Raw genomic sequence first — 18,236 nt, forward strand, 5'->3', positions numbered from 1 at the left:
GAGTTTAAGAGAGACGAAATTGGCTACATTGAGATTTGCTTGGATACGGATACTTTGGTACTGATGTGTTGGCCATTGGCTGAAATTGTTAAATGAATAAAAAATAGGATTTTACTTACTCATTGGAGACTATAGAAGCTCTGATACCATAAAGAAAGATGTAGCAAGTTGTTTTTATTAATTTCTTTAAGTGAAAGTGTTGGACTTATATAGACTCCATCTGAAGCAATCTCCGGGGATATCTAAAAGTTATCTCTTAAGTTGTTACAAGAAATGGGATCTACTGACACTTGTATAAGACCAAGTCTTCCAAGTCTTTGAGTTGTAGATTAACACAACAGTGTGTTCTGTGCTTTATTAGTAGACTCTATTGCAGTCTCAGTTGATAGTCGTCTTGTTTTTTTTTTGTTGGAGTTAATATGGGATCCTATTCAAACTTTGATAGCCTGAATTATTAGTTATTCACTGCTCTCCAAAAGATAAAAGACACTTGGCATGGAGTCCGGACCTTTTTCGGTCAAATCTTCTCCAAAGACTTTGTTGAAAGCATGAAACAAAAGGTGAATCACAAGCTTCATTCAAGCATTTCCTCCATAAAGCGTTGAAGGGGCAGTAGTGTTTGGATTGTAGAATTGAGTTCTTTTTTTTAGGTGTCTTGCTTTTTCAAAAACACTTCCGGAGAAACTATCATCATGTCAATTTAAAGAAACTATCAACCTCTTGTGCAAACAATGGGAGTTTCTACATGGCATTTTCTACATGGTTCCGTTTAGCAATTATATCAGACTAGCCTCTTTGTACGTGTCTCCGCCATGTAATCAATCCCAACATGATTGGCCCAACCGATTTTTTTTTCCTTTAGTTATGAAATTACAATTTTACCCCAAAAGACAAAATAAAATAAAAAATAAAACAAAGAATGACATGAATTGTAATATTGGTGTTTGGCCAGGGGCAAAATAGGAAAACCAAATTAATGACATGATGAAATTACTATATAGTCCCCCATTTTATTTAAATAAGTTAGATGCTTCTTTTTACTTGTGCTAATCTTGTCAACATCTGGGCCAAAATCATGTGTCCTTACAAAGAGATACAACTATGCAAGGGTAATCGTATAGGAAACATTACATGATTACATTATGACACCCCATCAAGATCATCTCTAGTGCCTTGTCACAAAATATTAGCAATACTAAATCAAGGCTCACACTTGATACCCACTGTTTCGAAGATCAAAAGTGCAAATGGCTGAAAACATTCAACAATTTTATTGAAAATGAAAGCCTCGAGAAAAACAAAAGGACAACTCTTAAATCCTGCTGAGGTATTGCAAAAATTGGACAAAACGATTAGAACATAATCGAAAGTGCCCAAAACGTTAAGTTTCTATAATACCAAGCTATATATACAGTACATGCATGTACAAAAAATTAGCTCATCATCGTCACCAAGGCAAATAAGAAATGTGTAATATTGATCTTCTGTTCACCAGAGTAAATGACCTTTGCAGAACCACCATGCTCTCCCTGAACAGCCATTTCAATCAATGTTTAAAGCAAAAGCAGCAAGAAAGATCACCAGAAAATCTTCTAATAAGCAGCTTATCTCCAGTGGGGAGATATTGTAAATAAATCTTCCAAATGAATAGTTGTAGACTTGCATCACTTGCATCTTTATTGAGCTTCCAAATATGCTTCCTGCTCTGTGATTCAAGGAGGAGCATTGGGCCTCAAACTCATTTTCACTGATGAGGTAGAAAGCAGCACTTTAAAGTTTAAACTGAAAACACTCCTTACATTCATATGAACTATTTGTTCTCATGAAAACATCAAGGAACTTTAACTTTAAAATTGTACATGTTTGTGTACATAGATGGATATAGGGATGCGTGTAATTGCTCCCAATCGTATTACCACATAACTAATTGTCTAAAAAAATCTTCAAACTATAAAGACTCGCACCCCCAAAAAAAAAATAGCAAACTTCCACTACCGCACCCCCAAAATTTTCACAACTATAGTAAGAGTATAATCAATAAAAAAATAGTATGAAAAAAAAACTAATAAAAAACATTCCAATAAACCAACGTTTTTTTTACTTCTCTTGTTGCCTTTACAAAATTATCATTTATCATTTATTTTCAGTCCAAAACCATTAAAGATGGACAAATGCGTCTTTGAATGTTTAATAGGTTAACGAGACTAAAACAAATATGCAAAGGCCCAAAGCCCAAAGCCCAACCGGTTAGTTTGTATAATTCTAATCACCCATAACAAAACCCGTAACATCTCTCTCTTTTAATTCACTCTCAATTCTTAGACAAGTGTCAGACCTCAACCAAAAAAAATACAAAAACAAAAAACAAAAAACAAATTTAGAAATGACTTGCGGCGCAGCTTATTGCACGCTTATCCTAATTATTTGTAAAACTCGTTATCATTATCAATAAAATTTTCACTTAAAACAAAAAAAAACAAAACAATGTAATTTTTTACTTTCAATGTTAATCTATTATAGTTTTCTCCACATAATAGTAGGGTTATATATACATAGCATTATAGGAAGTTAACAATTTGTTGAATTGTTGTAGACTTGTGGAGTAGATTATGTAGATATATATAGACATAGTAGTATCAATTAATGACTTAAGTGCTGAAGTAGTTAACTTCATCAATCCATATTAAATTCTTAGTAATCAACACACTCTAGTTTTGTAAATTGAAATAAATGCATAATTTTGTTGATCTTTATTGTTTAGACCTTCTGACAAAAAAAAAATTAAAAAAAAATGCATATATATATTTTTTTTTTTGTGAGGTGGGGTGTGCACATAATCTCGCACCCCCTGGCTTAGAATCCTGCCTCCGTCCTTGTTTGTGTACATCTTGTCATGCAATCGAATTAGGTTCAGGTCTCCAAGAAGGATAAATGAAGAGAAATTAGACCCGAGCACTAGGAAAGTGGCATAAAAGTGATTCCAATTATGAAATATTGCTATAATTGGCACTGAGGAAGGATCAGGAGGAGGTGATTTGGTGATAGGAAGAAACATACAACATTGTCTTCTAGAAAGCACAACAAATGGGCAATTGTATATGTTTGCAACAATTGTCCCATCATCAGGAAGGTCAATATAATAAGTTGGTGCGCATCCCACTTCATAATGGTCGAGCTGCTTAACTTTATTTTCCAATCTATCACCGAAAATAGCCTTCCATCTATCATCATATTTAAGTTCTTCAATCATATCACGCCTAACCTATTTCCAACCGCTTTCTTCTTCCTTCCCAAAGCAAATGCAATAGCCCTATAGCCACAATTCCCATCACCTGCCATGTCAAACATCTCAAGGGTAGCATTTCTAAAAACTTTACCACATCCATCTAACACTTCATTGGTTCGAGAAAAAGAAAAGGCACTCTGATGCCCAATAACCATCGAACTCTGATTTATAATGCAATCTATTGTGTCCTGCACCACGGAAAAATTAAGTTGCAAACCAAGAGAAAAGGGTGATTAATATTTGCAATAAATGAAACAAATAGCTAAATCAAGGACAGTGGATCAAATATAATTATCAACATAAGATAACCAATTCGTTTGAAATCAATCTGAATAAGTGTGAATAACTTGTTTAAAATAATAATAACTTCATATCTGAATACTATTGTCACTATACAAAGAGCAGTTACAGCGCATACAACCAACCTCACCAACCGACTTTCGAAAAAATATTTCATCAATGTATCTACTAAAGAAAAAAAAAAAAAAATTGTGCTAAATGCATCCTTTTCCCCAAGAAAAACTCAAGGCTTTGTTAAATGATACTTTTCAATCCAAATTAGCGTACCAAAAATGGGAGCGAAAGAACCAAAATAATTGAACATCCCTGACAAGGTTTTCTAGAATCTTGATGTTGGTGGTATTGTTATCTGAGTGAGACAACATGGGAGAAAATATTCTTCTAGCCAACTCTTTAAAGGTTACAGAATATGAATACCATAGATAATTCCCTTGCAACTCACATTTACACTACCCTTTATATGCATTGAAAGACTAGTGACTGAAAGGATAAGCACAACAACAGGAAGATTAAAGTTTACTCAAAAGTTCTTTTTGAACTTTGAAAGGGACATGCCCTCACTAAAGCAAACTGTAGATGTAAGATCTAGTAATGGAAGATATACATCGTCACCGGGAAAATTTAGTATTAAGAATGACAACCGGAAAACAAATATAGCTCTTAAGAAAAAAATCTAGCTTATCACCTTTCTAATAGAACTCTTTCCTAGAACTAGCCAACTAGGAAAGGAAATAGGGTGGCTAATGTTACCTTGAAACCAATTGTGTAGGTGAAAAACCTCCCACTGTCAGTGCTCATGGTGACCTCTCGCGGCCCAGCAGAAATGGGAATGTCAACCGTGTATCTTTCGTACGTGCCCCGTTAGACCTAGGGAATCTGCGTCCCAGTCAGTTGAAAACACGAGGGGAAGATACCCAATGCAACTAAACTTCTACAATGAGACTGAGCAAAGCTCTTTGTAATCGCAACTTTAACTCAATCACAACTTTAACTCCCTAACAAAGCCAACATAAATTTGGTAATAAGACTATTTTGAGCGGTTAATATAAAAACTACCTAAAAACAAAACCAGTTTAACTACCATAATCACATTTATTTCATTACAGGGCTACGTTAGATATCACAACTTTCTCCATACCTATGAAGAAAATTAGAAAAAACTTCAACATATCCATATATTGAAGAAAAAAAATGATATGTTTTCAAAGCATGTTACAAGAACAAAAATGATCAGACATGTATTGTGCCTGGCAGTCCGGCAGTCCCGTTTTTAGACGGGCTATCCATTTACATATAATAAGTTGATAGTGTCCCACGGTGAAATAAGTTGACATAGGGGTTGTTTTTTTTTTATTCAACATTCAGCGATGCTGAATTAATTGTAAGTTTTCAGTATTCAGCGACAAGAAAAGTAGTTTGTTTTTATTTTTACTTCAGCATTCAGAGCCAATTTTGATCTTCAACATTCCACGACAATGCTGAACTCATTTGCTTGACTTTGTTCCAACGTCCCTTCATACTTAAGGGAGAGAAAGCAGGCAAAACGATTGGGTTTCTTTGTTTTTGGTTTCTAAATTCGACTGTTCTAAAAATCGGTCTAGGTGACCGCACTAGGTGGTGCCAACCAACTCACCTAGGCCCAAGTCGTTTAAAAAATCGGTGGACTGATTAGGCAGGTCTAGGCGGGCCAGTCAAGTTTTTTTTTTTGAATTGATTAAATGTTGAAAATTAAAGACCCATATAGGCTTTAGATTTGAATGAGTTTAAAAGACTAAAGTTCAATGTAAATTATATGTCACTATAAGAAAGAATATGTTTTTATATGAAGTCGATTTTCTTAAACTATTACGCATTTTTGTAATAAGTATTTTTGTTTGTGTTTATTTTTTGAGTTATGGTAAATGATTTTCTTCATTTCTTGTAATATAGGTGTGGATTACTATATATATTATAAGATATATTTAGAAAAAAAAAACCACCTAGCGTCTAGCCCGTCTAGGCGCTGCCTAGAAAGCCTAAGCGCTCTCCCACCGTCCGATTACCGCCTAGCGTTTTTTAGAACACTGCTAAATTATTGGCAAGTAACGGTGGATTTGGCGGTGGATATACAATACAATGGTCTTGTATGTTACAAAGCAAGGCCCATCTCATGTTTCTTTTGGGTAATACTAAAACAATAGTTTCTAAGCACAATTCACATTAAATAAATTTGAAACCAATTGGCGCAAATTTGTTTATCAAATAATTTTTTTTTAATTGCCTAGTATAAACCTAAAAAAATCTTTTTAAAAAATGTAATGGGTAACATCGTCAAGAACATTTGCATTCAGCAAATCAGCATTCAGAGTGAGTTCATTTGGACAGAATACAAACAAGTTTTCACAATTCAGCATTCACAATTCAAGATTAATAGGCTAAAAAAAACTAACGACCCCATAGTGTCCAAAGGAGAAATAACAAATCGGGTTTAATCTCCCTGGTACTTAAATGGTTGCATAAAAAACCCCGTAAGCGACCAAATGCATAAAACCTCCCTATTCTTTAAAACATAACATCAAAGCCAAAACAGACTAAAATACCCCTGTGAACTCTAAATTTCTATTTAGAAATTAAAGAAAACCAGGCTGACGTCATCAATCTTTACTTATAATTTTGGCTTAAGGACAAACCGGGCTAATGTCATCCTATGTAAATTTATATTTACATATGACAATATAAAATTACATAGTCTCCTTAACCTATTTAAATCTTAATATACTCTGTAAAATTTAAATTTCTATAGGAAAATTAGAAATCGAGCTTGTTCAGATTTTAAAGTTGGTACGGTGCCAATGGCTAGTTCATTCCTGGAATTGAAAGTATTTTCATTTTTTTCAATAGTCATTATCCATTTTGAACAAAAAGAACTCCTACATCTTATGCGGATTAAAATTTTCATAAGTTAATCTTCTGTATAATTAAATTTTTTTATATATAAATACAAATTTGCATAGCTTAAACAACTATGCAAATATAAAATTTCATAGGTTATCTAAGTTTTTACCGACACGTTTAGTTTCAAAAACTAATATGTAAAACTATTTTTCCATACTTTTTTTCATCAGGTTTGTTTTGTTCACAAATCTACTATGCAAACTTAAATTTTCATATGTAAATTTCAATTTTCTTATATCAAACTACTATGTAAATTCAAATTTTCATATATCAAACTATTCTGTAAAATTAAATTTTCATATGTCATATATCAAAATATTCAATTTGTCAAACCACTATGCAAATTTAAATTTCAACATGAAAATCAGAAGTCGAACTTGTTTAGATTTTAAAGTTGGTACGGTGCTAATGGCTAGTTCATTCGTATCCACCAATGAACAAATTGAATATGGCAGTAATAGGCTCATAGCCTCTTCCAATCACGATGTCCTTCGGCATCAGCCATTCTCTCTAAAAGAAATTAATGAGAAGAGTATAAGTAGCTAGTTTGTACATCTTTATGATTCCTTCATCAATATAACCAAAAATCACAATGTTATACACATGTAATATCAAAGAAACGACGAATAGAGAAATGTATAGACAAATGATTATGGTTCATGCAATTATATTCCTCATGGACATTTCCACAAATACACTACAAGCAATAATCAGATTCAACTTCTCCCCCACTCAATTTTGTACCTATAAAATGGTTACCTATATAGCCACTTTTTATCTCAATGAAATCGGTGTTCTTCTTTAGTGTAAGGATGAAGAATCTTCGCTACTTATCTGCTTTATTGGAAAAGGTAGTTCTTCTTTAGTGTGCAGTTGATTTAAGGGCTTGATTTAATGAAAATGATAGAATGAGAAACATAAAATTTTGAGGGATAAAAATTAGACCACAAATTGCTCATAATCTGCAAAATAGGGATGTTAATTGGCAATGTGTAAATAATAGGGAGGTTATATGGGTACGTTCGTGATGGAAGAGTTTAGATATAATCGGATTTGATTGAGGGGACTCCCATTTCTTGAATAACAAATAGGAACACAATACACAAAAAAGGGATACAAATTGAGAAGTTACCTTCAACAAAAAGCAAAAAGGACAAGAGAAAAATAGACTATGAAGAGGGAGAAAAAGAAACATTAGAGAAATAGACTACGAAGGGGCGGATGAGAGTTTTTTAGTTCTTTTCACCAGCCCACCATGCCATGACAGTGAAAAAGAAATTCACCGACCCAGCTGAATCAATTGGATCTCTTTGTTATGAGCATAATCATTAATCTATTTTGGTTTTCTTAAAGATGTGCTTCATTTAATTTTGGTATGCATGGATGTGAAAACTTAACGACCCATTCTTTCAATTTGTAGGTGCGAGTGGATATAGAAATAAACCGATTTTCTATTCAGTGGTTTTTGTCTAATTTTCCTTTTAACAATGGAAAGATCAAGGTTATAACATAATTGCGTTGAATGGTAGTGTTTTTGGCATGAAAAGAGAGGAGAAATCGTGCAGTTCTCATATCCATGGAGTTACAAAGTAGTTGCAGAAGAGGTAAAAAAACAAACTTGGATTTTGGGGAGACAAATCATTCCCAGTAAATTTCAACAGATGGAAACTAATTTTGGGTGAGTTAGGTTTTTCTCCCTCCTGTACATGAACAGACAGTCCGTCCAAGAGCGGCTGTTGTGTCTGGTCACTTTTGTTTCAAAGAATGAACACGAAAGTACTTAACTGGTATAGGATCAAAGGATGTCATAGGCTACAATAATTTTCTAACAGAATTCATCTTCATAATTACTGACACTAATCATTTTGAGAGAGATGTAACAAAATGCATACATGTAGTCGTTATGCCACTGGAAACTATCACTTTACCTTCATTCAAATCAAAAACTAATTAACATGTAAGACTGAGTGACAATTGACAAGTGTACTTTGGGCCGGGAAAAACCCCATCACTTAAATGGCTAGAGACAAGGTAAACACCATTATTAGATGCAACTTGAAATTCTCTTTCAAGAACAACCTACTGGTGATCATGAACAATTGATCAATTGCTACTAATAACACACTAAACTATGATATTATGCATTATTAGAACCAATAGGAAGGTGCAGAGTAAAAGTTCTAACATCAACGGGCAAACAAATTAAAAAAAATTCTTTGAAACTTTTAGAAAGTCTTGAAAGTTCGATCTATGCAGGCATGAACAAGTTACAGCATGCATATATAGGGAATACTTTTTAATGAACTCAACAATACAACAGAAAAAAAGAGTTTCTGAAACGTACCAATAGTTTTTGTCCTCTAACTGCCCAATCCTGAAAACTTGAGCTTCCACTTCCAAAATCCTTTCCAGCTATGAAAATTACATGGAGTGATAGCGCTAAAAAACCAACCAAATCAAGACACATAATATTAATTAGTCAACATAACCAATGCAAACTACCAACCAGATCAAAACACATAATACTAATTACTTAATTAGTCAATTTAGAAAGAAACAAACTACCATTGATTCCTCACTCTCCTAATTTTTTTTTGTTGACCCTAGAATCCTTCAGGGCTTCAACTCTAACTTCCTGACTCTCATTCAAAAGGATAGTAATGCCATGAAGTTAGCTCAGTGTAATGGGCAACTTTAACATGAAGGCTTATCTATCCAAGTTAGCACAGGGTACATTGGGTGCTTAGTGATGGGTGAGAAAGTATCACTTTTGTTGCCCAATGCAAATTCGAAACATATTTTAAAAAATCCACTCTCCTACTTATTCGTTGGCCCTAGAATCCCTCGGGGATTCACTCTAACTTCCTGACTCTCATTCATAAGGATAGTAATTCCATGAAGTTAGCTCAGTGCAGGCCCATTTGCATGGACAACTTTATCATGAAGGTTTTATCGAAGTTAGCTCAGGGTAACCCTAAAGCCGCAACTACTTTGTCAAGCTTGCTTCATGGTGTACCTTGGAAGTTATGCTAAGGATGTGCTGCGACGTATGCAGCATTTAAGCTTGCTTCATGGGATAGCTTGCACCATATAGGCAACTTTCATTGGTAACATGCAAACACTAGGAACTGATGCTAGTAGTGGTTCCCACTTCCCACTTACAGCATTCTAATTTTTCCATTTAACTTTTATATAATTATTAACTTATCACCAAAAAAAGTAACTTACCCTGGCAGCCTCGAACAAATCTATCGGCAGTTCCTTGGAAGATGGGAGATGAAGTGTTTTCACTGACCCTTGTGTTGCTACCATTTTGTTTTGAAGACCAGGACCTCCAAAGGATCCCTCCGCCATTGAATTGATCTTTCCATGGAAACTTTTAAGTGGAGCAATTTGCCCAGCCATTACCATATCTGGTAAGAATATCAGGCAATAACACTTTTCGATTCTTCTTATCCTAATATCCTTCAAGTAGGAAGCACCTGCAACAGTCTCAGGTCCTGCAACAAATATTCAAAAACTTTTGTTAATCATAAATAAAAAATATATTTTATCGAAATGCAACAATCTTATAGAATAGTGTCTGGGCAGTTGGGAATGGCTCCACTATTTCAATTTACTCTAACCCATGGCTTACCTTCAATAACAAACCTATTTTACTCAAGGACCTGCATAACCCTGAACCAAACCTTCAAAACCTCAAAGTAAACCACCTCATACCCCAGATACTTGTACCTGAAATTTCACTAGGGTAGGAGAGTTGTTTCCTAAACCACTAAACCATCTCATTACATCCATCACCATTAGACCCAATGCCTCTATAGATAGACTCATTTGGCTAGGTAACAAGAATAAATCTTTCTCTGTTAAGTCTGCTCATGTTGCTCTGTGTAATGAAGCTAATATAGGCCATGGATCAAATTTTCTTCATATCACTCTTGAGAGGATTTGGAAACTTAAGATTGAAGCAAGGTTCAGATGTTCTTGTGGAAACTCTATATAAATGGTCTGCCAACTGGAGAATGCCTACTTCACAAGAAACTCGAAGGTGATGCCTCATGTAGTATGTGTGGAAAATGCATTGAGACTGATTTTCATCTTTTCTTGATTGTGTTTGGGGTAAAGTAGTGTGGTTTGCCTCTCCTGTTGCTCTTAGATTGGATATGATGAACTTTCACTCCTGCAGACAAGCTATTAATATGTTCATGGAATGGTATGTCAGTAATGATGTTGAACTAGTAGAGAAAGTATTTGTTGTTGTATAATATACTACATGACATGTGGACTCACAGAAACAAGGCTAGAATGCAAAATAAGGAAGTGAAAGCAGTTTGTCGTGAAGCTAGAAATGGATGGCTGAATAACTTGAAAGCATATGCAGAACTAGAAGTCAATCATCAAAGTGCAGTGGTAACTGTAAACAGTACAGAACCTACCAACTTACACCCTAAAATCACTTTTGACACATCTTTTCTCAAGTCTGAGAATAGAGGAGCAGCTGGGGAATGTTGCAGGAACCAAGATGGAACTCTGCAACTTGCTGCATATACAAGATTCAAAGTTACAACTATTGAAACAACAGAATTCATTGTTGCTGAACTGGCCTTGAAATTAGCACAAAGGCTTCAGTTAACAGATGTGGATTTGGATTGGCTTTTGGGTTGATGCCTGGTGTATTCAATAGAAGCTGATGGTTAGGAACTTAGGACTTAGGAAAGAGTTCAAATATTGTATATACATACCTAATGGTGAGTGTCATTTAATCCAATACTTCAAAACATGCAAAATTTTGAATCAAACTAGCTAATATTTGCTAGAGCATTAGCAACCGTGCTTCTAATGTAATGTCTTCTAAATTCTAATGCATTGTGCCAGTGTGTAAGCTCCTAACCTCCTATAGTCCTATGTCCCATTTTCCTGCTAAACTGACCTCCATATCCTAAACACCAATACACCATGACAAATACCTTGAATCCTACTAAAATAAACAATGTCATTCTAGTCAGATTTTAAAGTAATGGAAAGGTATGCTTATTAGGGGGAAAAAAACAACAACAATCTTACCTTGAATATTGTCCAGTTTTGACTTGATATCTCCAATTAAACTAGTGAGATTAGATATTCTTGCACAGATTTCCAACCTAAAGACCTCAAGTTTATCTTCAAAATTCCGGCTGCTTTTTGTAGTAATTGTAGTAGTTGTTGCCCTTCGAGCATAATGGACTAATAATGACCGGCGCTTGGTGTTATCTTTGAGTGTGCACACCCGTCTCTGGGGTGCACTCATCCCATTGGTTACATTCCTATAATATAAGAGATCAATCCCTGCCAGACTGCTACCATGACGCGGTCTTGAATAATTATAACCATCATAAAGTAGTTTGTTAAGAAAACCATTGCAGTCAAGTGCGTGAAGTGATTCACTGGAATCAAGATCCAAGAAAAACAAATATCCATCTAAAACACATTAAAACAAACAATTGACAACAAAAATTCAATATACATATGTACATAAGGATTTCAAAACAAATAAGATACCCATTGATTGTCGGAATACTAGAATAAGAAAGAAACAACAAATTGTCTCCAAACAAATTAAAAAAATCACTAAGTAACATGGACACTTCATATTGCTTAAAACAATCCATGTCGGACGCACAAACACTTGGACCCTCATGTCAGACACATGGACACGTTGTGCATACCATTTCAAACTAGGGTTTCTTCTATGCCCCGAAAGACTAAGAAGATAATCTATTGACATAGTTACAATTCCATGATATGCCACTTTCAAATTTATTTATTGGGAAGGAGCCGCTTGGTAAGGTCTTGAGCACAAGATTTTGTGTAACTAAATAATAGTAATATTTTTCCTTTTTTAATTAATGAATGCATACAGTACATCTAATTAAAAGTAAAAAGATGTTACATCTAATTATCTCTTGGTAACAAGGCAACACTAAATGACTTTGCTAGTCTACCCTTAAACCCGTCTTACACGCCTAATTTGGCTAAATTTGCATACTTATAAGGACCACCAAGCCCTCATGTAAGATGAACATAGTCAGAGTTTTTTTTTTTTTTTTTTTTTGAAAAAGTTTCAGGGTTATGGCTCACCCTAACCTGCATTAAGTTCTTAAATATATCATTTCACTCCTGTCCTCCTCAACAATTGATTGAAGAGTAGAACACAGAGATGGTACAAAATAGTTACATTCATGACTAGTTGCAACACTAGCCAAATAGTCTGCCCCTCTATTCGTTACTGAGAGAAATCTTTTAGCTATGTCCTTAATTGCTGCCTTGATGTTAAGGCAGTACCATGGCACTCTCTCTTTCCATTAGAATCTGGATAGCTCCCAGGGAATCAGAAGAAACATGTACTTTCTTGGAATCAGAAGAAACATGTACTTTCTTTTGCTGTAACAAGTAACAACCTTTTGCAATATAAACCAGTGGGGGTCTGCCTTAACCCCATAACTTTTTCAAAAAAAAACAAGTAACAACCTTCAAGTCCAATCAAAATAGCCTTGAGCTCCTGAAATAGGACTGATTTAGTCCCACCGACACCAGTATAGGCAAGTAGAACCTCTCCTCGTGGGTTTCTTATAAGACCACCTATTCTGCAACCATCAACAGATACAGAACCATCACTGTTCAACTTTACTGTATCATTATCCGGTTTTGTCCATATGCAATTCCTCAGTCCAAATATATGAGAGACAACAACACATATGTAGACTTTAAGGATTTCTGACACAGTAGTGTTCTTACTAAGTCAACATTAGTAGGTGCATCCATTCTCTGTTAGAGTTTGAGTGCTGGAAATTGAGACCCAAGCTGCTTTTCACACTATTCCAAATTGATTTGCTATATGAGAAATCAAAGAAAAGGTGCTTTGAGTTCTCTCTGGCATTGTTGCAGAAGCAACATTTCGAGGCATGCAACACTTTTCTCTTGATCAGTCTATCCTGGGTAGGGAGTGAACCTAAGAATAGCTGCCATGATGTAAAAGAATTCTTGGGGATGACCAACTTTCCCCACACTAGATTGAACCATCTAACATTTTCTCTTGGATATCGCAGAGCATTATAGGCTGACTTGGAGGAGAACTCTCCGTGTGGTCCAGTAGACTTTGTCATGAGACATGAAGTTGTTAATTTCTGTCTTGAGAATACTCTCTTTGAGCTGTGAGTTTGGAAGAGAGTGCACAATGCCATTCCAGTTTCCGTTGGTGATAAGGAAGTTGACCTTAGCGTCAGGTGGGGCTTGTATAAGATTCCTAGCCATTAGATTGTCAAAGAAAGGGGTTGTAGTGCACCACAAATCATACCACAATGATGTTGTGTCTCCATTAGCAATGTTGTATTTGATGAATCTTTTAGCTTCGGCTCTAGTGTCAAGAATATGCCGCCATACCCAAGAACAATCCTTTGGTATAGGCATAGACCAGAAACTCTTGCTCTTAATGTTCTGGTTCCAAACCCATTGTACCCAGATACTCGGTTCTTTAGAGGCAACTTTAAAAACAAGACCACAGTATGAGGCCATGTTCCAGGTTTTCAAGTCTAAGATACCCAAGCCTCCTTCCCTCTTGCTGAGAGTGGTGATGTCCTTGCTGGCATGATGCATTTTAACTTCCATTTCTGGGCCACTCCACAAGAATCTATGACATATCTTCGAAACTTGTTCTAAGACAGTTATGGGTAAGACGAATGTCTTTGACCAGTACACATGGAAGCTAGATAGAACTGATGTAATGAGCTGAAGTCTTCCTGCGTGTGATAGTAACTTAGATTTCCAATTTGAAATTTTAGTAGTTACCTTCTCCACTAAAGGTTGGCACTCTTTAATACCTAGCGCCGAGCTAAGATTAATGGCAGGCCAAGATAAGTAACAGGTGGAGTAACCAATTTGATATCCATTGAGTCCAAGCGGCGTGGCTTTCATCAATAGTGAGGCCACCTGTGAGCAGTGTAGTCTTTTGATTGTTGATTTTCAGACCTGAAACACTTGTAAATATGTCAAGAATACTCTTTACTGCTTGGAAAGAGCCTTGATCCCCTTTAAAGAAGAGTAAAAGGTCGTCTGCAAAGCATAGATTCACAATCTTTGATTTCTTGCACTTCGGGTGGGCTTTGATATGGCCCGCATTAAAACCATTCATAAGCTAGGTTACATTGACACGCCGTATCGGACACGGATATGAATTGTCGGACACGGCAAAATATCAAAATTCGAGGTAAATTACATGCAATATGTATCCGACACGGATTTTTTCCAAAATATGGCATGTCCATGTAACCTAGTTCATGAGAAGGGAGCTCAAAATCTCCATCACCATCACAAATAGATACGGTGAGAGAAGGTCTCCTTGCCTGAGCCCTCGCTTACCTTGAAAGTAGTTCACAGGTGAACCATTTACAAGAATTGAGTAAAAGGTGGTGGAGTAGCATAGTTTTATCCAACGAATCATACGAGGAGGGACATAAAATTTGATGAGCAACAGTTCTATCACCTCCCAGCTGACTGTGTCATAGGCCTTACTTATGTCTACCTTCAAAGTGCATCTAGGAGACACACCCCTTCTTGTATACTTGCGCAAAAGCTCGTGTGAGTAGTAAGTTGTCATGAATATCTCTTCCTGAAACAAAAGCCAATTGGTTCGGAGCAATCAAATTGGATAAGAGAGGCTTTAGTCTGTTTGAGATAACTTTGGCAAAACACTTATAGGTAGTGTTGCAGCAGGCAATCGGTCTGTAGTCTGTAACTCTTGACGGGTTCGGGACTTTAGGGACCAAGATATGGAAGTAGAATTGAGACCTCTAGTCATTGTATTGGTTACAAAAGCATACTTAATAGCTTTAACAAAGTCATAACCAACTATGGACCAACAAGACTTGTAAAAGTATGCATTATAACCATCGGGTCCTGGAGATTTATAGTTCTCCATACTAAAAAGGGCCTCCACAATCTCCTTTTCATTGATATCAGAACTCAAGAAAACATCATCATGTAAGGTGTCCCTAACATTGAGATTGGCAAAGAAGTCATCATCAAAGTTGGAATTTGAAGGTTCCCCCAATAATTCCTCATAGTGAGTGGTAATCATAGAGACAACTTCAATTTGATTGGTACATACCTGCCCATTTGAATCTTCAAGTGACCAGATTTTGTTCTTTCCCTTTCTTTTTGACCATTCCATGGAAATAAGCATTGTTCCTATCTCCAAGTATAAGCCAAGTACAACCTGATCTCTGTTTGATTTCCTCATATTTCATATTGACCAGGTCACAATATGCCTTTCGGGCTACTTGCTCTTCAGAGATTAATCTAGAGTTAGTAGGTCAAGACTGTAGTTCAGTTTGAATAGAGAAGAGGATATCTCGTGCACCTTCAGTTCTGGCATGAATGTCTGAGAAATTAGTCTTCAACCAGTCCTTAAGCACTCCCTTTAATCTTTTCAGTTTTACATTAAGAACAAGTATAGGGTTGCCACCGATAGTCTGTTCCCAAGCATTGTTAACCACTTCATGAAAAGAATTATGCAAAGCCCAGGCATTGCAAAACCTAAAAGGATACAAAGATTTCGGCATATCAAACCATGATAGAACTATAGGAGTATGGTCTGAAACTCCTTGCAGCAAGAAGGAGGCTTCAGAGGCTGGAAAGATACTACATTGTAGATTAACCAAGCATCTGTCTATTTTTTATCCTTTTCTACTTGGACCTTCAGAGTTGTTAGTCCAAGTGAAATAGCTGCCTGTAAACTGTAAATCAACCAGACCAGTTGAGTTAACGCAGTCAATAAAATCCTCCATATCCCGGGGGTGGACAGGAGCACATCCATACCGTTCCACAGAGGACAAGATACTATTAAAGTCACCACAGACACACCAAGGCTTAGTCATGGATGCAGAAATAGATACTAACTCAGGCCATAGAGATCTTCTACTAATCTTAGAGTTGCTTGCATAAACAGTAGTTAAATGAAAAAACTGATTAGTGGGTAGAAAAGTTACCTCAAAGTGCAGCATTTGGGATGTCTCCTTCAAGAGATTAACAGAAACATAATTACTATCCCAACAAAACCAAATTCGACCACTAGGGTCAGAATTATAATTATTCAAATGAGACCAGTAAGGTGGGCAGCAGAGTTTCCTTTCGGGTGTCATATTTATCTTTCCTAACTTTGGTTTCAAGAAGCCCAAACATGCATAACTTATTTTCTTGTCTCACCTTATTCAGTTCAGTTGCTTTTGACTGCTCATTTATCCCTCTTACATTCCAAGTTCGGGGGGGTTATTTCTTCTTTCCTTGCCCCTTGGGCCTACCTCGCTTCCTTGCTGTGTTTTTCTTGCCAGAATTTTGCTGCTGAGAATTATTCTTCTGGTGAGATTGTCGAGATGGAGATTGACCATTAGCCTTGGCAAATGGAGTTGCCTCTGAAGGGTCCACGGTCGTCTCTGTAACCAAGTGTCAGAAACATCTCAATTTCGGTCACTTCGGTTGCAATTGGTGCTCCACTGATTAGTAGAGGGTTGTTCACCACATTCATGTCAGTGAAAGCCTCCTTCTCACAACTATAATGCTCTTGTTCCTTCCCAGAGATAACAGTTTCTATGTTGTCTGCTTCCAAGGTTGAAACCATTTCAGTAACCACATCAGTGAGCGCATGTAGAGTAGGCGTTACAACAGCATTACTTTGTGGGGACATATTGTACGATGAAAAGTCCACCACAAGGGTTGGTGAGTCAGGTATAACTACCCTCAGTTGGTTGATCAAGCTAGATGGAGAACCAGTTTGACTCGCGAGTCAGAGTTAAACTACAATATCTTTGCAAAAAGTGTACCTGCAGGATTCAACGGGAGAGCTTCAACTACACGTGCAGAATTACTAGAGTCAGATAACATCTCTGCATACTGTGCAGGTTTCAAAACTTCGTGAATTTACGTCGTCGTTTATAGTTTTCATCATCAAGATCAACAACATTTGCAGCATCTTTCGGCTTTTCAGAACCAACAAAATCAGAACTTCCACTATTTGCCTGAAATAAAATTTTCACCTCAGTCAACAACTTATGCAAAAAACCACAAAATTGGGAAATCGAAACTCTACTTTTAACTACCTGGTCAGAATCAACAAAATCTCCAGCTCCTTGTTCTTGTTCTTGATTTTCAATTGGTTCAAATGCTACTAGTGCCTGCAAAAAAGAAAACACAGTTATCAAATCAATCAATGAGCTCGGCACAATGGTTAGATAGGCATACTCAGCTCGCAATTTACCAGCTTGATCAAGTGCAAACGCTAAGAAATAGCATATTAGTGTGCAGTTTGGCTATATACACACAAAAAAATGGATACAATTATATACAATACTTACCATTTCAAACTGAGTTTGAAACTGTCTGCACTTGTTAATTGAACTACTTACTTGGTTGATCCCATCATCAGAATATCATATCTGAGTATATGTGGGACAAACTACACTCACCAGTCCATACAATTAATCAGGCCAAAACTCTTAACCTCTGTACACATTTCTCTGTAATGTTCCACTGTACTCACACAAGCAAAAAAAATCTAATGTATTCGTGTAAAAGAGTATCCTAGATTTTAACACCCTGTGTTTGGTGCCTGAGACAACATACATAATTCTTTAAAATTTTATCATAAACAACAAGTCAACAAATTGGATTCAATCAAAATAATAAA

General features: G+C 36.1%; 1 protein-coding gene across 1 annotated transcript; it reads right to left on the reverse strand.

Moving 5' to 3' along the window:
• Window positions 1-6,875: 6,875 nt before the first annotated feature.
• LOC147505252 (uncharacterized) lies at window positions 6,876-18,117 on the reverse strand. Its single transcript, XM_086557845.1, has 6 exons — window positions 17,650-18,117; window positions 17,374-17,568; window positions 11,585-11,977; window positions 9,749-10,020; window positions 8,865-8,959; window positions 6,876-7,030 (listed from the first exon to the last, which is right to left on the reverse strand). The coding sequence occupies exons 2-5, from the start codon at window positions 17,432-17,434 to the stop codon at window positions 8,942-8,944; spliced, it is 744 nt and encodes a 247-aa protein (XP_086413971.1). The 5' UTR covers window positions 17,435-17,568; window positions 17,650-18,117; the 3' UTR covers window positions 6,876-7,030; window positions 8,865-8,941.
• Window positions 18,118-18,236: the final 119 nt, after the last annotated feature.

This window comes from Coptis chinensis, chromosome 4, assembly GCF_015680905.1.
Source record: "Coptis chinensis isolate HL-2020 chromosome 4, ASM1568090v1, whole genome shotgun sequence".
In the NCBI taxonomy this organism is placed as follows: Eukaryota; Viridiplantae; Streptophyta; class Magnoliopsida; order Ranunculales; family Ranunculaceae; genus Coptis; species Coptis chinensis.

What these genes read in the sequence shown, in the direction of transcription:
- LOC147505252 (XM_086557845.1), bottom strand. Translation starts at nt 17,434, where the DNA reads ATGTTATCTGACTCTAGTAATTCTGCACGTGTAGTTGAAGCTCTCCCG. An exon ending in TCTCCCGTTGAATCCTGCAG is followed by an intron (nt 11,978 to 17,373) that starts GTACACTTTTTG and finishes AATGTGTTTTAG; the next exon opens with ATGGATATTTGTTTTTCTTG. An exon ending in AAAACTGGACAATATTCAAG is followed by an intron (nt 10,021 to 11,584) that starts GTAAGATTGTTG and finishes TATTTGTTGCAG; the next exon opens with GACCTGAGACTGTTGCAGGT.